The sequence below is a fragment of the Schistocerca piceifrons genome, chromosome 2 (genome assembly GCF_021461385.2).
Source record: "Schistocerca piceifrons isolate TAMUIC-IGC-003096 chromosome 2, iqSchPice1.1, whole genome shotgun sequence".
Taxonomy (NCBI): Eukaryota; Metazoa; Arthropoda; class Insecta; order Orthoptera; family Acrididae; genus Schistocerca; species Schistocerca piceifrons.
Genome location: NC_060139.1, coordinates 1,031,714,392 through 1,031,738,156, shown reverse-complemented (window position 1 = coordinate 1,031,738,156; position 23,765 = coordinate 1,031,714,392). Strand labels below are relative to the sequence as shown.

General features: G+C 54.4%; 1 protein-coding gene across 1 annotated transcript; it reads left to right on the top strand.

Annotated features, from left to right (window-relative positions):
* Positions 1 to 544: 544 nt before the first annotated feature.
* Positions 545 to 23,038, top strand: LOC124776095 (basic proline-rich protein-like). The gene is made up of 2 exons (XM_047250937.1): positions 545 to 563; positions 20,385 to 23,038. The coding sequence occupies exons 1-2, from the start codon at positions 545 to 547 to the stop codon at positions 23,036 to 23,038; spliced, it is 2,673 nt and encodes an 890-aa protein (XP_047106893.1).
* The last annotated feature ends 727 nt before the right edge of the window (positions 23,039 to 23,765 follow it).

The following is a 23,765-nucleotide window of genomic DNA, read 5'->3' as shown; positions in this document are numbered from 1 at the left end:
ACCATCACATAATCCAGAAGGTGCCAGTGTTTAGATCGCGGATGCATCCAGGTCGTTTTATATTTTTCAGGCAGACGAAAAATGTGTATTTGTCAGACAGAGTTCAAACTCGGCACATAGTTAGAAGATCCAAACCATTCGAGTTGCATTTTCCAATCTCATGGCGACCGAGGACTCCATTCCAAGCACTGAAATCATTCCCAACACGAGCATTAAAATCACCAAGTAACAGAAGTTTATCTGCAGAAGGAATATCCCTAAGAACATGTCTGAGGTCTTGGTAGAACTTGTTCTTCTCTCCATCCGGAGATGGCAATGTAGGTGCGTATACATTGATCAAGTGAAGATATTTCTTGGATGCCAGGTGAAGTCTGAGTGTTATTATTCTGTCACTGATAACTTTTGGGAGTTCTGTTAGTGAACATGCCAATTTATTGCGTATGGCAAAGCCTACCCCACTTTCCGCCCTTTCAGTGGATGATTTTCCACTCCAGTAGTAGGTATAACCTCCGAGCGGTTCACATAACTGTCCAATGTCACTAAGATGTGTGTCCCTTATGGCGGTAATGTCCATGTTATATCTAGCCAATTCCCTTGCGATAAGTCCTGTCTTTCTCTCTGGGCACTGATTATGGTCGTTATCCTGTAAAGTACGGACGTTCCAGACTCCAATCATTAGATATTTAAGGTAACTGTTTATTTTATTATTTTTTTGACCGCATATGTTAGTGAACAAGTGACCGCAGTTTGCCACTTGTGCTGGGTTGAGACGGGCTATGTTTAGGCCACCTTTTCTAGGCCCCTACCTGGATTAGGGAAAGCAGAGCGATCCTAAATAGGGCTGCTTCGTCGTCTGACGAGGTGCCGAACCAGTCCTCCCGTCTCTCACGAGTACCAGAACGACCATCACCGTCTGACCGCCGAACGTGCAGAGCACCAACTAAGGTTCAGGTACACCAAACCCTTGCCTCACCATCAGTACTCCATCGCCGCAGGACTCTCAAAGCTGATAGTCCATTGAAACTTTGCCGGAGTCATCTGCGCGTGAAGGTATTTAAAGTGGACAAGCAGTTGCGCAGATGCAGATCCACTCTCTCGTCCTCTGCCTCTGGTTGGCAGTGCATCGTAGGGCCGATACGACTGGCAAGAGGCAGGGGATGCAGTGAATGGCCATATGCCACTGGAAGTATCCTGACATACGCCCTTAAGGCACATCACAGGTGCCTTGGTTCGTCGGTACAGAAGCCGTGAGTGTTTACCTATCGATATTACCCGCCTCCTACACCGATGAAGAGACCGATAGGAGGGAAGAAGGAAAGGGAAGGGACTGGAAGGGAAAGGGAGGAAAGGACGGTAGGTCGTTGCGAGGCACACTTCGTCTGGCTCCTCTGCTGAGACCTGACCGGCTCGGTTGAACCTGCCAGTAGGTACGCTACCACCGGTATAGCTCTCAGCATCACAGGAACACGCAAACTCTCACCCGCACGGACAGTGCTACGGTAAGGTGGTGCCTCCAGGGAAAGTAGGTAGACAAGTAGAACACATACGTCCGACCTGATACCTTGGGAATGTGCCGATTGCTCCTTCTGTCCGTTTCTTGGAAGCTGTGATCTGAGGTGCGAACAATCACCTAAGGCAGGAGTGCCATCAGATGGCCCCCACTAAGAAGGCGCGCGCCATCAGAGACGCCGGTAATCATGGATACTTTTGCAATGGCAGTAGAGCAGCCGACCTGAACGGAACACTGCTCTCGGCACCTGGCGTAGCTGCCTGTGACGCTCTTCTGAGCGCCACGAACCAGTGCAAGCCGCTTAAAGCATCCGGGCGCTAAGCGGCAAGAGCTTCGGCTCAGCCGGCCGGAGTGGGCGAGCGGTTCTAGGAGCTACAGTCTGGCACCACGCGACCGCTTCGGTCGCAGGTTCGAATCCTGCCTCGGGCATGGATGTGTGTGATGTTCTTAGGTTTGTTAGGTTTAATTAGTTCTACGTTCTAGGGGACTGATGACCTCAGAAGTCAAGTCCCATAGTGCTCAGAGCCATTTGAACTATTTTCAGCATCGGCTCAACTTCTCGCAACTTCGGTCGCAAACCTCCCCAGTGGGACTCTCTCGTTCTTTGGTAGGGTTACCTCAGGGTAAGGGGCCCGTTCACATCGGATAACCCCGCGCACTGTAGGCTGCTCTCTTCCATCTGCGCTCTCTTACGCCGCGCACTGCACATCTCGCAGATAGGCCGTAGGGACTCCCCTCTTCCGTAGGGACGCAATACACTGCACTTCCGCCTAAAAAAGCAATAATTGTCGTATCGAAAAAAAGAGCAAAATTGTCGTACACCCCCCTCTATCCGAATAAAATTCCTCTAAGCAACAAAGATGCCTGATCTTTCCTGCGCTTCCCCACCAAGCAAGGCTGCAGCTAAAGAGGCGGGAATGACGGCTGCTCCCGCCAGCATTTCCGTCCCACTGTCCACCTTCCAAGAGGCAGTCGCTTCGAAGGACAAGCAGATTGCAGAACAGCAACAGCTGATCACACTGTTGATGGGAAGTGAACGCCCACAAACAGCATTATTCACCCCCATCTCCCCCTCCCCCACACACACACACACACACACACACACACACACACACACACACACACACACACACACACACACACACACACACACACAAAAGCGCCTGCTGAAAACTCGAAAGATGTGCCCCCCTCTTTCACCTCTGGCGGCCCAGGCTTCGGTGGAATCGGAGTCAGAGCCGACGGAGGACAAAACCAACACAGAAGACGAACCATGGCAGCAGGTCGGTCCGCGACGCAAACAGCCACCACACACACAAAGAAGTGAGCCCACTAACTGCTGACAACTCCAACAAAACCGCAAATTAACAACGCCAACACAGGGGCGAACACGAACAACCCTGCGACTGCAGAACTCTCGAACTTACAAGCAGTTACGCAGAACCCAAACAAATCCGCGACTGGCTTCCCAATAGCCATCATACACAACTACAGAGACCTTAGCTTCCTGAACAAAGAATTTATTAAAAAACACAACCCCACAACATTCTACTCAAAAATCACTGGGGACCATGCCGCACTGTATGTGGCAAACAAAACACACTACACGAATCTGCTGCAATTTCTTAAAGAAAGAAAGAAAGGAGTGTAGAACATTTCACGTACAGAACAGTCCTTGAAGAGACACAGCAGTACGTGATCAACGGGATAGCTTCACGAACCGCAGTCGAGACAGTACACGAAGAACTCGCCGCTCTCGGATGGGAGTGCATTGGGGTAAACCGAATGACAGAGTTCGGCACAGCGAGACCATCGCACAACTACATCGCGGAATTGGCCGACAAATGGTTCAAATGGCTCTGAGCACCATGGGACTAAACAGCTGTGGTCATCAGTCCCCTAGAACTTAGAACTACTTAAACCTAACTAGCCTAAGGACATCACACACTCACACACATCCATGCCCGAGGCAGGATTCGAACCTGCGACCGTAGCAGTCGCACGGTTCCGGACTGCGCGCCTAGAAACCGCGAGACCACCGCGGCCGGCAATTGGCCGACACGGACAAGTCCCGTGACCTGTTGAAGCTAAAGTTGTTTCTTCATATGGTCGTCAGTGTAGACATACACAATACGCCGCGCACCCCCCAACAATGCTACAACTGCGAGCGCTTTGCGCAGGCGGGAATCCGATGCGGTCTCGCTCGCCGTTGCCGCATTTGCGCTGGCGGTCGCACAACTCAACAGTGCAAACTCCCCGACACAGCACCTCGCAAATGCGCCAATTGTGGTGCTGCCCATGCGGAAAACTACAGGGGGGCATTGCATACAAAGAAGCTCTGAGGCGCAAAATAGCTAAATAGCTAAACACGCTAAACCTACCGCCATCACAGTTCCAAAACCGCCCCCGCGCCCGGTAAGAAGTGGAGTATCCTTCGCTGGCGTGGTCGCTGGCAGCCCCAGCAGCGCGGGGCGGTCAGAGGAGCCCCATAGCTCGGGACACGCACAACAAACACCCCCAGTAACAGACACACAACACAACACCTAACACCACACCTGTATCGGGTACACCAGTAACACCACCACACTACCTCCCCGGACTGCAGCCCACCACACTGCAGAAGACGCACCACATACCAATACAGGGACGACCACAGCGTCAGAAGAGGAGTAGAAGGAGAAACAATCGAAAGAGGAGGAATACGACCACACCCAAAAAAGTACACAGGCAACAGGACACCAGTCCTCACGAACACAATCCGGACACCAACTCGACAAGCCCCACACACACACACACACTCTCTCTCTCTCTCTCTCTCTCTCTCTCTCTCTCTCTCTCTCTCTCTCTCTCTCTCTCTCTCTCTCTCTCTCTCAACACAGTGAATACACAGGTGCCCACAACCGTCACACGAACAGCTGACACACAAGCCAGCCCACGCCAAACACAGGCACCAGCGCCGCTAACGCGTCCGACAACACATAGGCCGATACCCGCAGCATTACGTCTACATCCCAGAGAATAATGGAGACATTATTCCCCGGACTCATGACCACCAAAGTAGTCGGGAAGAGTATGGGGTGTGTCACACAACTCTTCACGCAGTTCATGTCGAGCACGCTCAACTGGACTAGCTTCTAAGCCACTGACAAGCCACTTTTTACTCCACTACATGGATGATAGACTACACCAGCCTCGATACGCAGACGCTAACACGAACTCACAGACCCTGTTTTGGAATGCCAACGGGATGGCAAACAAAAAAGCCGAAATAGCCGCTTTCAAGGAGCGAAAGGGTATCCGAATCGATCTTGTGAACGAAACACTGCCTACACCTCGCAAACAACTAAACATCCCAGGGTATTGCGTTTATCGTACCGACCGAGCGTATGACAGTAGGGGAGGCGGTACAGCTATCATCATACACAGAGGCATAGAACACACGAACATCGAGCTCCCTGCGCTTGAGAGACTAGAGGCCACGTCAGTCAGGGTCAAGTTCAACGGAGCCAACACCGCTCTGGTATCGCTGTACAACCCTCCTAAAAACATACTAACACGTGATATCAGCACAGTACTCAACACAACACCACGGGTAATCGCCGCTGCAGACCTAAACGGAAAATCCCTCGATTGTAACTCACGAATACGAATCCCCAACAGCAAGAAACTGTAGGAATACACACCAGGCCGAAACTACATTGTAGTTGGACCGGACGTTCCCATGTTCGTGCCTACACAGGCCAGACGTGTTACACATAGCCCTCATAAAGGACATCACATGCACACTCAACCTTAGGGTTGGAAACGATCTGGACTCAGACCACATGCCTGCAACACTGCACATGGAAGAAACACTGCAGGACACTAAACCACAAGCGCGCGAATTGGACACTGTTCAAGGAAACGCTTGATAGTCGTATTCCTGATACGAAATTAGCAGCACGCAGCAAATCGACGAGGCTGTGGAGGATCTTGCAACTGCCGTCCAAGACGCAATGAAGGACGCCATTCCATATACAACACCAAAACAACACTCGATGGCCCTGCCCTAGGAGATCCTGGGCCTTACCTCAATGAGGAACCGCCTCGGGATATACTGGCAGCCTACCAGGCTCCCGTTCCTATAAATAGCACGTCAGCAGACTCCAGGGCATAATACGGGATAAAATACAAACATTCAAAAACGAACAATGGGTACAGAAACTCGGTGGGCTAGATACAAGTCCTGGCATGTAGAAGCTAGCCAGGCAGTAACATTACATTCCCACTCTACAAGGACCACACGGCCCAGCTTACTCTGCGTTGGAGAAGGAAGAGCTTATGGCCACAACACTTACAGCGTCTTTCATGCCGAATCTGGCTCCCTCAAATCCAGCATTCACTTGCAGCCCAGCGCTCGTGCAACGAAATTAGATGCACTAGCACAAACTAAATCACATAGGCTATCAAGCGCACCGACGCTAGGAAAGCCCCTGGGCCTGGAATTCACAGATAAAGCCGTGGAATAGATTGGGTCGAAGTCGAACGAAGGGTAGCGGTCTAAAGGGCAGAGGAAAAGAAACGTGCCAAGGCAAGAGCCAAGGGGATAGACAGGTCGTTTGGTAAGAGCAGTAGCGGATGTCTTCCTGTCTGCAATAGGTCGTGCAAGGGTAGGCTTTGTTAGTAGTGGGCACCATGCATGTTGATCCCTTTGACGTTGTGCGGTAGTGTTGCTCGGCGGCTGCCGCTGGGTGCCGATGTCAGCAGACTCCAGTGCACAAACGAAATCACATGGGCTATCAAGCACAGCGACGCAAGGAAAGCCCCTGGGCCTGGAATTCACGGATAAAGCCGTGGAATACCTTACACACTTAAGGAATGCCATCCTTAAACACCAATACTTCCCTGACTTCTGTAAGGCAGCCAAGGTCCTGATGTTCAGGAAGCCAGGAAAAGACAACTCCCTCCAACAAAATTACCGACCCATCAGTCTGCTGTGTTCGCTCAGCAAGATCGTTGAGAAGGTAATATTAAAACGTATCGCTAGAGACTGCATCGCCAATGACACCCTAAGACCGGAGCAATTCGGCTTTAGGAATCACCACTCGACAACACACAAACTCCTCTGCGTGGTCGAACATGTAACACACGGCTACAACATGAACAAAGTCACAGGTGCCGTGTTCCTGGACATCGAAAAGCTTTCGACCGTCTCTGGCACAACCGCCTCATACCCAAACTAAGCGAAGATGGTTTCCTGGATGGACTCGTACGTCTCATAAACGAACAGGTGATTCAACACTAACATGCAGGATAAACAATCAACACAACATCGTATCCATGCTGGAGTACCCCAAGGAAGCATCCTAGGGCCCATCTTGTTCAATATGTACATTAACGACTTCCCAGCAACACAAAACACGACGTTAGCCGTCTACTCGGATGACACCGCCATCCATGCGGAAGATCGGAAACCGTCGAACGTTCATTCACGAATACAGAATGTACTCAGAACAAGCGAGCTTTGGTTGGAGCGATGGCGTATTAAAGTAAACGTCGAAAAGTGCGAAGCAGTTCTGTTTACACGCAGACCGAAACTACAGCGCTAACATAAACACATCTGGGGTTATGCAGCTCCTACACGATTGCGCCGCCTGCAGATCATGCAGAACAAATTGCTACGAATCATTAGCAACGCTCCACGCTACACATGCACCGTGGATCTTCACCAAGAATACCGCCTTGAAACCCTCTAGGAAGTACTCAAAAAACACACCACACGACTGTAAAGGAACTAGAGACACTCGAACAAGCCTTTCATCCTCACTCTGGGAAACTGCGATCACAACCATAGGTGGAAGCACAAGCGGCCAAAGACAGCACTAGTTAGGGCATAGCCACCTATGGTAAACTAACATACACTAAGAAGTGACAAACATCGGCAAGCCCCTGCATATCAGCAACACTGGCAGGTAATTACCAGCTGCTATTAGAGCCAACCAACAGGCCACAGCAGGGACACCGACGAGATCGCCCACTGATGCACAAACAATTCGCCAACATCACCCATCACTGAGCATCCGATATATAACCTATCGGACACAAAAACGGTAATAAACCTAACTGTTGCAGGATGCTGACGCTGAACGAGAGCTCAAAATCGGCACCCAGCGGCAGCCGTCGAGCAACACCACGACACAACGTCAAAGGCATCGACATGCATGATACCCACTACTAACAAAGCCTACCCTTGCACGACCTATTGCAGACAGGAAGACATCCGCTACTGCTCTTACCAAACGACCTGTCTATCCCCTTGGCACGTTTTTTTTCCTCTGCCCTTTAGACCGCTACCCTTTGTTCCACTTCGACCCACTCTATCTCCAGATGAGCGCGTATTAATGGTTAACCTTGACCAGACGTACGCAAACATCGCAGTACCCACATCCTGCGACACCTCACTTTAGTGAAAAGTAACCCTTATGCAGAGATAGCATTAGACCTTTTGAGTTGGCCATCATATCGGTGTGGGCGTGGAGGGGCTCCACCTCTATTTTAAAAATTCTTCTACTTCAACTTCAGCTCACAAGAGAAAGCTAGATGTCTCACCCACGAGGATTCTTCCATCAGTGCCAAAGTTCCTGGTTGTTCCTCGATCTGACGGTCAAGACTTCTCCTCAGTAAACTCTTTCATTAATCAGAAAGGTGTCGACGCAATCGCAGGTGCTGTAAAGTTTTGTTCCCGGTTACGAAATGGCACCTTCTTGTTAGAAACTGACAGTGCTCTTCAAGCACAAAAACTGCTTCTAACTACACTGCTACACAACGTCCCTGTAGGGGTGGAAGCGCACTGTACTTTTAAACTCACCACGTGGGGTGGCATATAAAAGATTACTAGACAGATTATCAAATGAGATAAATGAAAATGACTTGTCTCATCAGGGAGTAACGGGCATACATCAAGTAATGAAAAGGGCTGAAAAGGATTTGTTACTGACCACACTTTCTTCTTCACATTTTACAGCGTTCAACTTCCATCAAACAGTAAAGCAGAGTATGAGATAATTTCAGTTCGCCCTTACATCACCAACCCTACCTCTTGCTATCAGCGACAAAGCTTTAATTATACCAGCCCGTCCTTCGTAATACCACCAAATGCTATACCTGTGGCAGGGTTGTCCTTGAGGGTGATTGTCCGCCCCCATACCCTCATTGCATTAACTGTATGGGCGACAACGCTGCTTCGTCGTGAAGTTGCCCTGTTTTTAAGGACGAAAGAATTATCCAGGAAATCATAGCAGCAGCAGCAGCAGCAGCAGCAGCAGCAGCCAAAGTAGACACCTTTTTCTTCACTAAATTACTCTCCATTAGAAATCCCACAGTGCTCCTAGCGGGTAAATAGAGAACTGTTCTCACCTCATCTCACCTCACCTCTCCTTGACCTACTAAGCAGGTAACCATGCAGTCTTCCGGTAACACCTCTAGTGCCACTGTCGTCATATCGGCCAGCCCAAAGATTGCCTGTTCAACCTCTCCACTATCACCCGCTCACCATAAAGCTCAACCTTCATTGGCTCCTGCTAAATCACGAGCCCCCAACATCGTACGCCCCGACTTCCAAAAAAGTCTACTCCTGTTGATTTCCTTCGTACCCAGACCTCACAACCATACACTTCTCCATCTCAGCGTCCTGCTTCTAAGAAGGCTCATCAGAAAACAGTTACGCACCTCCTCCTCCACCACAGCGTGTCTCTTCTACAGCGCGCCGGCCGCGGTGGTCTAGCGGTTCTAGGCGCGCAGTCCGGAACCGCGCGACTGCTACGGTCGCAGGTTCGAATCCTGCCTCGGGCATGGATGTGTGTGATCTCCTTAGGTTAGTTAGGTTTAAGTAGTTCTAAGTTCTAGGGAACTGATGACCACAGATGTTAAGTCCCATAGTGCTCAGAGCCATTTGAACCATTTGAACCATTTGAACCATTCTACAGCGCCACCCAGTGGTAGGCGCCCTCGGCCGTCTTCAGTGTCCCCGAGACTCACTGCTGGTGGCCGATCAAGCAGACGATCACTGGCTGCAGGCGTTGCCTCTGAACAACCTGTGGCTGAATGCCATTCCACCGGCTCTCAGCGGTCGCTGAGTTAATAGAAACCATGGTGAGATTTTTCCTTCCTTGCTCCACCCTATGTCAATTATCCACTAGAATATTAGCGGAATTTGCTCCAGTCGGGATGAACTGTCCACCACGGAGTAGAATCGTAAGTGTGTCATCTTTTGTCTTCGGGAAACAAAGCTACATCCCCTTGTCGCTTGTCTTCCCTCATTTACAAACAGTCTGGTTTGATCTTCCCTCTGTTGCTGGTGTTCTGGCACACCATGGACTTCAGATTCTTCTCCATGATACTATCCGTTACCACCCAGTCCCCTTTCACAGCTGTACGCCTTTGCATTTTGGATTCACCTTCTCCATTTGTACCATAAACATTGCACCGTCCATACCAATGGCCATAGCCGATCTCCATCTTGGTCAGCTTCCATCCCCCCATATTTGCTGTTTGGGAGGTCTTAAGGCCCGCTTGGGGATTTCCGCGTTTTTGTCAGAGAGGCTTCCTATTGATGGACCTCTTCCACCAAGCGAATCTTGTTTGCCTCAACACTGCGAAACCTAAATTTTTGTCTGCTTCCAAGTCAACGTACTATCACTAGGACCTTTCAGTCGGTACTATTCGGCTAGCTCTTACTGATACAAACTATTTTCCATGTGTCCTTTGTTTACAGCCACTACAGCCATCTATGTCCACAGGACGCTAGCAGTTTTCCAAAGCCGTTTGGACACTTCCTTTCTCCAGCAACATTTGATGACCGTCGGTTTCCTAGTAGCGACGATTAGGTCACTCTTGTTACGAAAGTTATTCTTACAGCCGCGGAACGTTAAATACTTCGTACCTCGCCTTCGCCCTGGCGCACCCCAGCTCCTTGGTGGAACGAGGTGTGCCGTGACGCAATACGCGAGTGGAGACGTGCTCTTCGCGTTTCCCGTCATCGTCCTACGTTGGCCAACTGTATCAGCTCTAAGCAGTTAGGTGCGCGATGCTGTCGCATCATACACGGTAACAAGAAGGCAAGCTGGGACTTATTTACCAGGGCCTTTAATACCTTCACTCCCTCAATTGTTTGGAGTCTAATCCGGCAGATACCTGGCACGTACCGTTCTTCCCGACCTCTGAGAACTGTCGTACAGGGTACATTAGTGGACGTAGTCCCAATCTTCAACTCACTGGGTGGGCACTTCGGCGGTTAGTTAAAAGATCCAGAAATCTCAGCAGAGCCGCTCGAAGTGGCCGAGCGGTGCTAGGCCCTTCAGTCTGAAACGCGCGACCACTACGGTCGCAGGTTCGAATCTTGCCTCGGGCATGATTGTGTGTGATGTCCTTAGGTTAGGTAGGTTTAAGTTGTTCTGAGTTCTAGGGTACTGATGACCCCAGATGTTACGTCCCATAGTGCTCAGAGCCATTTGAACCATTTGATCTCAACAGTCTTTCTCCCGAAGAATCAGGTAGCAGAAGAGCGACCTCTTGCTTTTTTCTTCAAAACTCATGGAAGCTATAATACCGTTTTTTCTATGTGGGAACTCCAATACGCATTCTATTCCTCTCGCTCTTCTGCTCCAGGACTGGATGGTATCCACGTCCAAATGTTGGAGCATCTATCATACCATAGTCTGTGCTACCTCCTTCGCCTTCATAATCGACAGTACCTTTCCCAGAAGATGGCGGAAAGCTATCGTCATTCCTGTTCCGAAACCTGGAAAGGACAAACATCCAGCTATCGCGCAGTCAGCCTCAGGAATAGTTTTCGGGTGTATGGTAAATTGTCATTTAGGCTTGAGTCACGAAACGTTTTAACAACTGCCCAATGCGGTTCCCGAAACATCATTCCGCAATTGACCACCTTGTTCCTCTCTCCACTTACATCATGAAGAATTCCTCGGAAAGTGCAAACGGTAGCTAAACTTCTTGATCTGGATAGAGGCTACGATACCTATTGGAGGACAGGAATCCTCTGCACATCGTTCTCTTGGTGCTTTAGAGGTCGGCTACCCCTTCTCATCCATGAGTTTGACAGCGCGCACATTGAAGGTGCAGGTGAACACTATTCCATCCCATACTTTCTCCCTAGAAAACTGGATGCCCAGGGCTCTGTGCCAAGTGTTACCATCGCCATGAATCCAGTTATGAGAAGTTCTCATAGGAGCTTCAAAAGTCAGCATCATTAGTCTGCCATTGAATCTGCCAAAGTTTCAGGACTGTATTTCAGCAGGATTTCTCTGCCTTAAGGTAAGACCATAGGTCCCAAATCCAATGCCCTGCTTAAAGTGCCAACGTTTGTCACACCACTGTGGTTTGTAACAGTCAGGCTACATGTGGACAGTGTGGTAGCGTGGCACAGGAACAGGGTTTCCAGTGCACTACGCCACCTGGTTGTGTTAATTGCTCCAAGGCCTATCTGGTTTCGTGCAGGGATTGTCCTGTCTTCGCTGAAGAAGATACGGGAAATTAGTCTCGCAACGTATCTCGTACTCGGAGGGATTTTAAGGCCACTCGTTCACAAAGCGTCGTCGATTTTCACTGCTCAGCACTGATGCAGCCTTTCCAGAAGCTCAGTGTTAGCACCCAGACTATGACTGCTGAGCAGGGCACGTCTACCTGCCCCTATGAAGGCACCTGTCAGCCTGCACCGTTCGTTACTCACACTGAAACATTTAATGTTATTTAACATAATATCAGCGTAGACAGGAAACTCTAACCGCAGTCATCACAAGAGAATGAACAGTGTGTTCATTTCATCAGCCTTGCCAACATCCCCAAAGTCAAAGCTCCAGACGAAGGCCAAATGGCCAAAGCAGTCTGCTCCGCAGCCATCGTATCATGCTCTTTTCCTGCTGTCTCATGGATCTGATGATATTGCTGGTATGGACGTCGAAATTTGCCCGATTGGTACTAATTAGCCCCTCAGTTGACCCCTCCTCTATTGCCGTATCACCACCACAGTGGAACAAGCAGGCGCTGAAATGGCTTCCATACGGCAGTGGAACAGTTGCTCATCCACCTGTTGAATGCCTTTTCCCCTGCCGTCCATGAGCCACTATGCCGTTACGGATCCGCGTGCAGAGTATGCTGGGGTCAATCAGCGTAGGGCAAGTACAACCCGAAATCCAGGGTTTTAACTGTATGTTGCCCTGGTTACTGCAGAGGTCTAGGGTGATCTTACACTTAGTGTAGTGAGGGAGACTGGAATCCTCCTCCTAATGCGATATATCCTGACATTTGGTATAAGTTGCAAAACTACATAGCTGTCTTTATGGGTGAGTCTAAACAGGGGGACTCCGTTGCTATGTCGTTTTTCCGGATGGTGTCTTCAAGGTTAGCTAGTCTCAAGGATTTGCTGTGTTTGACACAAGTAAATGCGATCTTGAGGGCCATTTAAGGAAGGGCGCATTACGAGTTGCCTCACGTATCGATCGTGCGCAGATAGCTTCCGCACCTATTACTGTAACAGAAATGTAACTGCAGCAGACACCGCCATCCATCAATTTAGATTGGTCGAATCTTCATAAAAATTGGAATCTAAAGAATTGTCACGTGACGTTCATTTTCGTATTGTTGAACCACAGCACTCAATCTGAAGGAGTATAAACACCAGTGCATGCACGCATGGACGGTGGCTTGTGTGATGAAAGTAACACATGTCGATGGCGCAGTGAACCTCTTGAAGGTAGCTGGCCGTCAACAAACTGTCACGCAACATAACACGAGTACTGAGATGGCTCTTCAGGCATCTCAACCTAGACGTTGTCCCATATGTCCCACCTAATCGTCATCGTGGTGGTATAGTCCCAAGCGTACGTGTGTTGAGTCCAATGAGCAGGTCGCAAAGTTTGTGTCAATGTGATATTTAACGGGGTAACAGTCGGATGTTTGATACGAGCCAGGCAGGGAATGGAATATGAGGACATGGCAATATAATAATATACATTAAAATAAATGAGCAGGTACGACTCAGTCAAAAACGTACCTTTTCGAGGGATGACAGCGTATTGTCCACTGAGTCAGAACGCTAGATAGAAAACATGCGAATCTCCTGAAAGGGCCTCCTACGTGATACTCGGAAGTAGTTCCGGAATCTGAATCTGCAAGACATCCAAATGCTCTGCCTAGTTGATTGATCTAACTCCTCCAACTCACTGGTTGATCTGTCTGACTAATACTCATCCCGAACAGAGCGACTGCAAGGTTATCCCTGGTCAGCAGTTCTGTTAATTTTCCCCACTACGTCACGCAGCCCTCTCAGTTTCCCGACAAGTGGTCTTCGTCATTAGACAACTCAGTATGCGATGGTATCCAGCAAATAATAGACGCTGGGGTGCAACCACCCCTGCCAGTCTTCCTATGGGGTGTAAACTCGCAGATTTTCTGAGCCGAAAGGTAGTAGTTGGTGGCTGGCACGTACCGTTGCAAGTTCCATGTCATTCTCTCACTACGGCTTGCCAACGTTGACGCCAGCTTCCTTGCGAAAACTGCAGACAATGTCTGCAACTGGTTCCCTACCCTTTACAAATAAGGGGATCTGTTTTTGGGATACAGACTTCCCGACACGTAAGGAATACAATCATCTGCCTTTATTAAAGTGTCCTCAGTGCTCAGAGTTCGGTGGCGTCCCTCAGGTATCAGCTGTTCGAATGGGATACATCTTCCAGAGCGAAGAAAACCAGACGTTCAACCGTAAGACAATGAAACTTTCTCGAGAGTCGTAGGAGACTGTGCCAGGAACATTTTACGTGAGCCCTTCCGTCGCAAGTACCCGATTGGGAAGCATTACACGAACAGCGCACAGATACCTGACCAGTTCTCGGCCGACAATGCGGTATCGTCACGTTTCTAAAAAGCTGAGAATCAGCCCACCATGTTGCTTTTCGTAACCATCACCTTTTGCTGGTCATCTAGTACATTATCAGGCGATAACAACCACTTTTTGTTGTTTCAAAAGTCTTCCATCGTAGGCAACAATTACAGAGACGACTCAGTGCTGCGATGGATTCTTCGTCCACCGCTGCTCGCTGCACTCAGCACCTGCGAGTCAACAGTGTTGGCCTGCGACTCCCCTTCATTGGCATCTAAATAGGGACAGCGGAAAGTTCGCCTGCTAATGTTGATTCCGACGCAAAAAAACGCGACACGAAAGCCAGTCTCCTACCACTTCAGTAGGAGACCGTTACCCATGTTCAGAATGAATACTTCGATAACTAATGCAGAGATCAGCTATTTGTATAAAAAAAAAGTCATATGTAAATGGAAACATAGTAAATATGTAATAAATACTTTCATTTCAATATACTGTTACTACTCACCACATACCAAATACCTAGTTTGCAGTTAATTTACAGAATGACTTTATACTGATCTTCAGAAACAAGACATCATTGACAAATAGGAAGGAAAAGAAAAAGAAATCTATAATAATACATATTACAACTAGACGTAATCTGAACATTTTTAGGGATTTACGTAGCCAAAAATTGATATTTTGGCAGATAAAGACCTACACTTAAGACTGATCCTTCTGACGGCCGCTTACGGAAAATCGCTCAATTCTTTCAGTGCACAGCTATGTATTCTTACAGGCAGCCATACGAATTCAAGGCAGCGGTTTCATTGTCAGATCAATGTGCACTAGAATGCACCTTCAACTGCATGATAAATGATTTACTAAGTATGTGACTTAGTACAGTAACACGTCTTTCAACTGCTAAAGGGTAACGCGTTGGTTTCGTCATGTCCCGTGAATGTAGCGTCCTGTGTCCTGAAGAGCGAAACTACACAATATATGGAGACAAGAGGAGGAGACGTCTTTTGTAAAGTCTGCTTTTTACAAAGTGCTTGTGGGTTGACTATCAGGCGCTAAGGTACCAAAGTCCTATTACTTACAACAGAATTGAATCGTATGTATTGGGAGTAGGGTAGATGAAACTGAAAAATGTCGATTCGTCGTGCTTTTTCTCCATCAAATTTGAACAAAACTGTCAGCCTCAGGTTACGACAAACCGTGTTTTCAAGATACAACAGCCTTTAAAAAGAGCTGCTTGGTCACGCGCGCTAGAGCGGCCGTCGCAGCGCATGGAGCTCTCAGCCGGTGATGGCCGGTGCATCGGTAGCAATCGGGGCTTAGGCCTTGTTGACAGCTCTGCTCTTCAGTGAGCCTTCTTGCGAAGCGACCGTAGCGTCAGGAGTTTCGGCGGAGGGTTGAGCGTTGCTCCCTTTCGTCGTGAAGAGCCCTAGACTCGCAATTACCCCGTAACTTCGGTTATCAACTTCCCCAGCAAGGCTATCTCGTTCTCTGTTGCGGGTAATTAGTGTCAGGGTCCGTTCACGTCGGACCACCCCGCGCACTGTAGGCTACTTTCCTCCTCCTCCTCCTCACCTCCTTTAAGTGCCGCGCCACTGCGCTAACGGTGCGCGCTAGGCCGCAGGGCACCTCCCCAACTTCCGTAGGGCCCATTATTCACGTTTTTTCTGTTCAGAAAAAGCAAACTGTCGCACCCTTCTCCACCAAATAAAATATCCTGAAATACGAAGAGGGCTGATACCACCGGTCAGCAACAACACACAAATACCAACCACACAACAAAGCACTGGTTTTCCAACAGTCGTAATACAGAACTATGGGGACCTTAGTGTCGTCAACACCACATATGCTGATGAACACACCCCTTGCTCGCTTCACACCAAGTACTGTGGGAGAGGGCCTCGTTGTATGTATCTACCAACACAGAAAGAAAGACCTCTGTCCTCAAAGATAAGGGGGTCGAATACTACACGTACAGGACACTAGAGGAACGAAGACAGCAGAACATGGTCAAGGAAGTGGACCCCAGTACCCCAAACGAAACAGTTCAACCGGCGCTCAACTTCGTACAAAAGTGCTTCCCGGATTACGAGCTTCCGCTCGCACGCTCGACTGGCCGATACGGCCACCTCCCGCGGCCTTCTGCACATAACGAGACTTCTGTGGATGGGCTTCAATGTACAAATATACGAACCACCCCACGACCTCCAACAACGCAACAATTCCCAGCGATTCGGTCATGCGGCCCTTCGATGTGGCCCGGCACCCCATTACCGTGGATACACTGCCAGGCACGCATCCAACACACGTACACTCGCACAGCAGAACGAACGCCGTTGTGCCAACTATGGTCAATGCTCTGCGGCCACTACAGGAGCTGCGACGTTTACAAAGAGGCGCAGAGGCGCAATACACGAAAACGGAGGGCACCCAACGCCATACCACGTCCAAGGCCCGCACCTAACGCAGCCAGGAACGGTGTCTCCTTTGCCATGGCACGCACCATGGAGGTGCGGAGCGGGCTGCGGAACCTCTGTACCCATCACACGCACTCGACACAACCGCAACCACCTCAACCAACACAAAACACAACTGCACCGCTACCAACACCAACACCAGCTCTCCCAAACACGACCACCACTCCCTGAAGCCACGGCCTGCAAAATCACGCACCCAGCACAGAAAATTCACCCAACAAGGAGCCCCAGAGACCACAAATCGGAGAAAGCGTAGGCGACCACGTGGGAACGGGAGTAGGAATACACGCACACTATAAAGAGCCACTCAGCAACAACAGAACACCAAAACGCGGTCACAGTCTTTAAGCCAGCCACCCCAGCACCCACATTACTCTCCCTCTCACCACAGCTGAAACACATGCACCACAGACTGCACAACACAGCAACAACATAAGCAACAGCCCACACAACACCAACGCCCATACCGGCGACTGCTACCAATACAATCGCGACACAGGCTGACACGAACAACATCAACACTACACTAGGGGGAATACTGGCAACACTATTACCCCACCATGCAATTGCACAGATCTTTACCAAGATCATGGCCGTCGTCACCACAAATGTTACACAGCTCATGACTGCTCAACCTGGGCAGTATTGGGCTGCCATACAAACAGCAGTTACTACGCCCTTCACACCCCCTCCATTAATAACACGCCACACTTAGTCCACATCGCAACCAGCTAGACACTATCATAGAGCCTGTTCAGGGATGGAGATGAATCAACAATAAAATGGCGATACTTGCCCCACTCATGGAGTGTAAGGGTATCCTTATTGCACTACTGAGTGAAACTAAACTTAAACCACACAACCACTTAAATTTCACCAGCTACTGCCTTTATCATACCGACCAACCGGACAGCTCCGGTTTCGGTGGAACAGCTATCATCATGCACAAAGACACTGAACACACAAACATAGTGCTACCTTAACTTGAAAAATTTGAGGCAACTGCCGTCATGGTAATCAACAGAGCAAACACAACAACAGTGTCAGTATACAACATCCCTAAGCACGTAAAGACATGGGACATCAGCACTATACTCAACATATCACTGCACATTATCGCCACTCGAGATTTTAAGGCAAAACACCCTGACTGGAACTCGCATACACAAAACTCCAACTATATGAACACGCACTGGGGCAAAATTACATTACACCAGTTCCGACTAATCGATGCACATTCCCTACTGGAGGGATCGCAGGCCAGACGTGAAGGACATGTCTCTCATCGAGGGCATAACGACGACACTCAAAGTTACTGTTGAAAACGATCTGCCCGCAAATCAACAACCTGTTGTACTGTACACTGAAGAAACACTGCAGCACATGGACCAACACAGGATGGTAGACTACGGGTGTGCGAAGTGGATATTTCTCAAGGCAACACATGACAGTAGCATCCCACATGACTAACAGGACAGCTCAAATTGTGAGGTTGTCGAAACCCTCACTTGCGCCATCCCAAACACAATAGCCGACACCATACCAATCCGCACACAACAACAACAACAACAAGAACAACACAGTGCTGTGCTGCCCTGCCCCAGGAAATTCTGGGACTTGTCTCGATGAGGCACCGCCTCAGGAGACATTGGCAGCATAACAGGTGCCAGCACTTCAAACAGCACATAAACACGCTCCAGGGAATAATGTGGGACAAAATTCAAACATTTAAACACAACAGTGGAACCAGAAACTCCAAGCGGTGGACACCACGTGACCTGGCGTGTGGCAGTCGACCTGTCACTTCATCAGGGAGAAACTGCACTCACCAACGCTACAAGGGCCCGACGGACCGGCGTATTCTGCACAAGAAAAAGCGGAACTGATGGCTCTCTCACTTCCAGCGTCATTAATGCAAAACCTGGACCACTCAGACCAATCATTCACTAGCGAACGTCCAGGCAGTTACACGCATCTTGGCTGAACCATCACCCAACGGCATTATAGAGGCTAGCACAGCTGAAGTAAGATGGGCCATCTTTCATACCACAGCTAGGAAGTCCCCTGATCGCAAAGGCATTCAAAAATGTCTCTTACAACAGTTCACGGATTAAGCAGTAGAATACCTTACACACATCACGAATGCCATACTGAAACACGAACATTTAACTGCCTTTGGGAAGACAGCCAAGGTCCTGATGTTCAGGAAGCAAGGGAAAGACCATGTCCTCCCACAAACTCGCCGACTCATCAGTCTGCTGAATGGGCTCACTAAGATCATTGAGGGGTTAATACTAAAATGACTTGCTATGCAGTGCATTACAAATGACACTCTGGACCCTGAGCAACTTGGCTTTAGGTATCTCCACTCAACAACAAACTCCCCCATCTCCCCTCATTAGCCCGTATCCCCCCCGCCTCCCCCCTCGTTAGCCCGTATCCCCCCCGCCTCCCCCCTCGTTAGCCCGTATCCCCCCCCGCCTCCCCCCTCGTTAGCCCGTATCCCCCCCCGCCTCCCCCCTCGTTAGCCCGTATCCCCCCCGCCTTGCCCCTCGTTAGCCCGTATCCGCCCCGCCTTGCCCCTCGTTAGCCCGTATCCGCCCCGCCTCGCCCCTCGTTAGCCCGTATCCGCCCCGCCTCGCCCCTCGTTAGCCCGTATCCGCCCCGCCTCGCCCCTCGTTAGCCCGTATCCGCCCCGCCTCGCCCCTCGTTAGCCCGTATCCGCCCCGCCTCGCCCCTCGTTAGCCCGTATCCGCCCCGCCTCGCCCCTCGTTAGCCCGTATCCGCCCCGCCTCGCCCCTCGTTAGCCCGTATCCGCCCCGCCTCGCCCCTCGTTAGCCCGTATCCGCCCCGCCTCGCCCCTCGTTAGCCCGTATCCGCCCCGCCTCGCCCCTCGTTAGCCCGTATCCGCCCCGCCTCGCCCCTCGTTAGCCCGTATCCGCCCCGCCTCGCCCCTCGTTAGCCCGTATCCGCCCCGCCTCGCCCCTCGTTAGCCCGTATCCGCCCCGCCTCGCCCCTCGTTAGCCCGTATCCGCCCCGCCTCGCCCCTCGTTAGCCCGTATCCGCCCCGCCTCGCCCCTCGTTAGCCCGTATCCGCCCCGCCTCGCCCCTCGTTAGCCCGTATCCGCCCCGCCTCGCCCCTCGTTAGCCCGTATCCGCCCCGCCTCGCCCCTCGTTAGCCCGTATCCGCCCCGCCTCGCCCCTCGTTAGCCCGTATCCGCCCCGCCTCGCCCCTCGTTAGCCCGTATCCGCCCCGCCTCGCCCCTCGTTAGCCCGTATCCGCCCCGCCTCGCCCCTCGTTAGCCCGTATCCGCCCCGCCTCGCCCCTCGTTAGCCCGTATCCGCCCCGCCTCGCCCCTCGTTAGCCCGTATCCGCCCCGCCTCGCCCCTCGTTAGCCCGTATCCGCCCCGCCTCGCCCCTCGTTAGCCCGTATCCGCCCCGCCTCGCCCCTCGTTAGCCCGTATCCGCCCCGCCTCGCCCCTCGTTAGCCCGTATCCGCCCCGCCTCGCCCCTCGTTAGCCCGTATCCGCCCCGCCTCGCCCCTCGTTAGCCCGTATCCGCCCCGCCTCGCCCCGCCCCTCGTTAGCCCGTATCCGCCCCGCCTCGCCCCGCCCCTCGTTAGCCCGTATCCGCCCCGCCTCGCCCCGCCCCTCGTTAGCCCGTATCCGCCCCGCCTCGCCCCGCCCCTCGTTAGCCCGTATCCGCCCCGCCTCGCCCCGCCCCTCGTTAGCCCGTATCCGCCCCGCCTCGCCCCGCCCCTCGTTAGCCCGTATCCGCCCCGCCTCGCCCCGCCCCTCGTTAGCCCGTATCCGCCCCGCCTCGCCCCGCCCCTCGTTAGCCCGTATCCGCCCCGCCTCGCCCCGCCCCTCGTTAGCCCGTATCCGCCCCGCCTCGCCCCGCCCCTCGTTAGCCCGTATCCGCCCCGCCTCGCCCCGCCCCTCGTTAGCCCGTATCCGCCCCGCCTCGCCCCGCCCCTCGTTAGCCCGTATCCGCCCCGCCTCGCCCCGCCCCTCGTTAGCCCGTATCCGCCCCGCCTCGCCCCGCCCCTCGTTAGCCCGTATCCGCCCCGCCTCGCCCCGCCCCTCGTTAGCCCGTATCCGCCCCGCCTCGCCCCGCCCCTCGTTAGCCCGTATCCGCCCCGCCTCGCCCCGCCCCTCGTTAGCCCGTATCCGCCCCGCCTCGCCCCGCCCCTCGTTAGCCCGTATCCGCCCCGCCTCGCCCCGCCCCTCGTTAGCCCGTATCCGCCCCGCCTCGCCCCGCCCCTCGTTAGCCCGTATCCGCCCCGCCTCGCCCCGCCCCTCGTTAGCCCGTATCCGCCCCGCCTCGCCCCGCCCCTCGTTAGCCCGTATCCGCCCCGCCTCGCCCCGCCCCTCGTTAGCCCGTATCCGCCCCGCCTCGCCCCGCCCCTCGTTAGCCCGTATCCGCCCCGCCTCGCCCCGCCCCTCGTTAGCCCGTATCCGCCCCGCCTCGCCCCGCCCCTCGTTAGCCCGTATCCGCCCCGCCTCGCCCCGCCCCTCGTTAGCCCGTATCCGCCCCGCCTCGCCCCGCCCCTCGTTAGCCCGTATCCGCCCCGCCTCGCCCCGCCCCTCGTTAGCCCGTATCCGCCCCGCCTCGCCCCGCCCCTCGTTAGCCCGTATCCGCCCCGCCTCGCCCCGCCCCTCGTTAGCCCGTATCCGCCCCGCCTCGCCCCGCCCCTCGTTAGCCCGTATCCGCCCCGCCTCGCCCCGCCCCTCGTTAGCCCGTATCCGCCCCGCCTCGCCCCGCCCCTCGTTAGCCCGTATCCGCCCCGCCTCGCCCCGCCCCTCGTTAGCCCGTATCCGCCCCGCCTCGCCCCGCCCCTCGTCAGCCCGTATCCGCCCCGCCTCGCCCCGCCCCTCGTTAGCCCGTATCCGCCCCGCCTCGCCCCGCCCCTCGTTAGCCCGTATCCGCCCCGCCTCGCCCCGCCCCTCGTTAGCCCGTATCCGCCCCGCCTCGCCCCGCCCCTCGTTAGCCCGTATCCGCCCCGCCTCGCCCCGCCCCTCGTTAGCCCGTATCCGCCCCGCCTCGCCCCGCCCCTCGTTAGCCCGTATCCGCCCCGCCTCGCCCCGCCCCTCGTTAGCCCGTATCCGCCCCGCCTCGCCCCGCCCCTAGTTAGCCCGTATCCGCCCCGCCTCGCCCCGCCCCTAGTTAGCCCGTATCCGCCCCGCCTCGCCCCGCCCCTCGTTAGCCCGTATCCGCCCCGCCTCGCCCCGCCCCTCGTTAGCCCGTATCCGCCCCGCCTCGCCCCGCCCCTCGTTAGCCCGTATCCGCCCCGCCTCGCCCCGCCCCTCGTTAGCCCGTATCCGCCCCGCCTCGCCCCGCCCCTCGTTAGCCCGTATCCGCCCCGCCTCGCCCCGCCCCTCGTTAGCCCGTATCCGCCCCGCCTCGCCCCGCCCCTCGTTAGCCCGTATCCGCCCCGCCTCGCCCCGCCCCTCGTTAGCCCGTATCCGCCCCGCCTCGCCCCGCCCCTCGTTAGCCCGTATCCGCCCCGCCTCGCCCCGCCCCTCGTTAGCCCGTATCCGCCCCGCCTCGCCCCGCCCCTCGTTAGCCCGTATCCGCCCCGCCTCGCCCCGCCCCTCGTTAGCCCGTATCCGCCCCGCCTCGCCCCGCCCCTCGTTAGCCCGTATCCGCCCCGCCTCGCCCCGCCCCTCGTTAGCCCGTATCCGCCCCGCCTCGCCCCGCCCCTCGTTAGCCCGTATCCGCCCCGCCTCGCCCCGCCCCTCGTTAGCCCGTATCCGCCCCGCCTCGCCCCGCCCCTCGTTAGCCCGTATCCGCCCCGCCTCGCCCCGCCCCTCGTTAGCCCGTATCCGCCCCGCCTCGCCCCGCCCCTCGTTAGCCCGTATCCGCCCCGCCTCGCCCCGCCCCTCGTTAGCCCGTATCCGCCCCGCCTCGCCCCGCCCCTCGTTAGCCCGTATCCGCCCCGCCTCGCCCCGCCCCTCGTTAGCCCGTATCCGCCCCGCCTCGCCCCGCCCCTCGTTAGCCCGTATCCGCCCCGCCTCGCCCCGCCCCTCGTTAGCCCGTATCCGCCCCGCCTCGCCCCGCCCCTCGTTAGCCCGTATCCGCCCCGCCTCGCCCCGCCCCTCGTTAGCCCGTATCCGCCCCGCCTCGCCCCGCCCCTCGTTAGCCCGTATCCGCCCCGCCTCGCCCCTCGTTAGCCCGTATCCGCCCCGCCTCGCCCCTCGTTAGCCCGTATCCGCCCCGCCTCGCCCCTCGTTAGCCCGTATCCGCCCCGCCTCGCCCCTCGTTAGCCCGTATCCGCCCCGCCTCGCCCCTCGTTAGCCCGTATCCGCCCCGCCTCGCCCCTCGTTAGCCCGTATCCGCCCCGCCTCGCCCCTCGTTAGCCCGTATCCGCCCCGCCTCGCCCCTCGTTAGCCCGTATCCGCCCCGCCTCGCCCCTCGTTAGCCCGTATCCGCCCCGCCTCGCCCCTCGTTAGCCCGTATCCGCCCCGCCTCGCCCCTCGTTAGCCCGTATCCGCCCCGCCTCGCCCCTCGTTAGCCCGTATCCGCCCCGCCTCGCCCCTCGTTAGCCCGTATCCGCCCCGCCTGGCCCCTCGTTAGCCCGTATCCGCCCCGCCTGGCCCCTCGTTAGCCCGTATCCGCCCCGCCTGGCCCCTCGTTAGCCCGTATCCGCCCCGCCTGGCCCCTCGTTAGCCCGCATCCGCCCCGCCTCGCCCCTCGTTAGCCCGCATCCGCCCCGCCTCGCCCCTCGTTAGCCCGCATCCGCCCCGCCTCGCCCCTCGTTAGCCCGCATCCGCCCCGCCTCGCCCCTCGTTAGCCCGCATCCGCCCCGCCTCGCCCCTCGTTAGCCCGCATGCGCCCCGCCTCGCCCCTCGTTAGCCCGCATCCGCCCCGCCTCGCCCCTCGTTAGCCCGCATCCGCCCC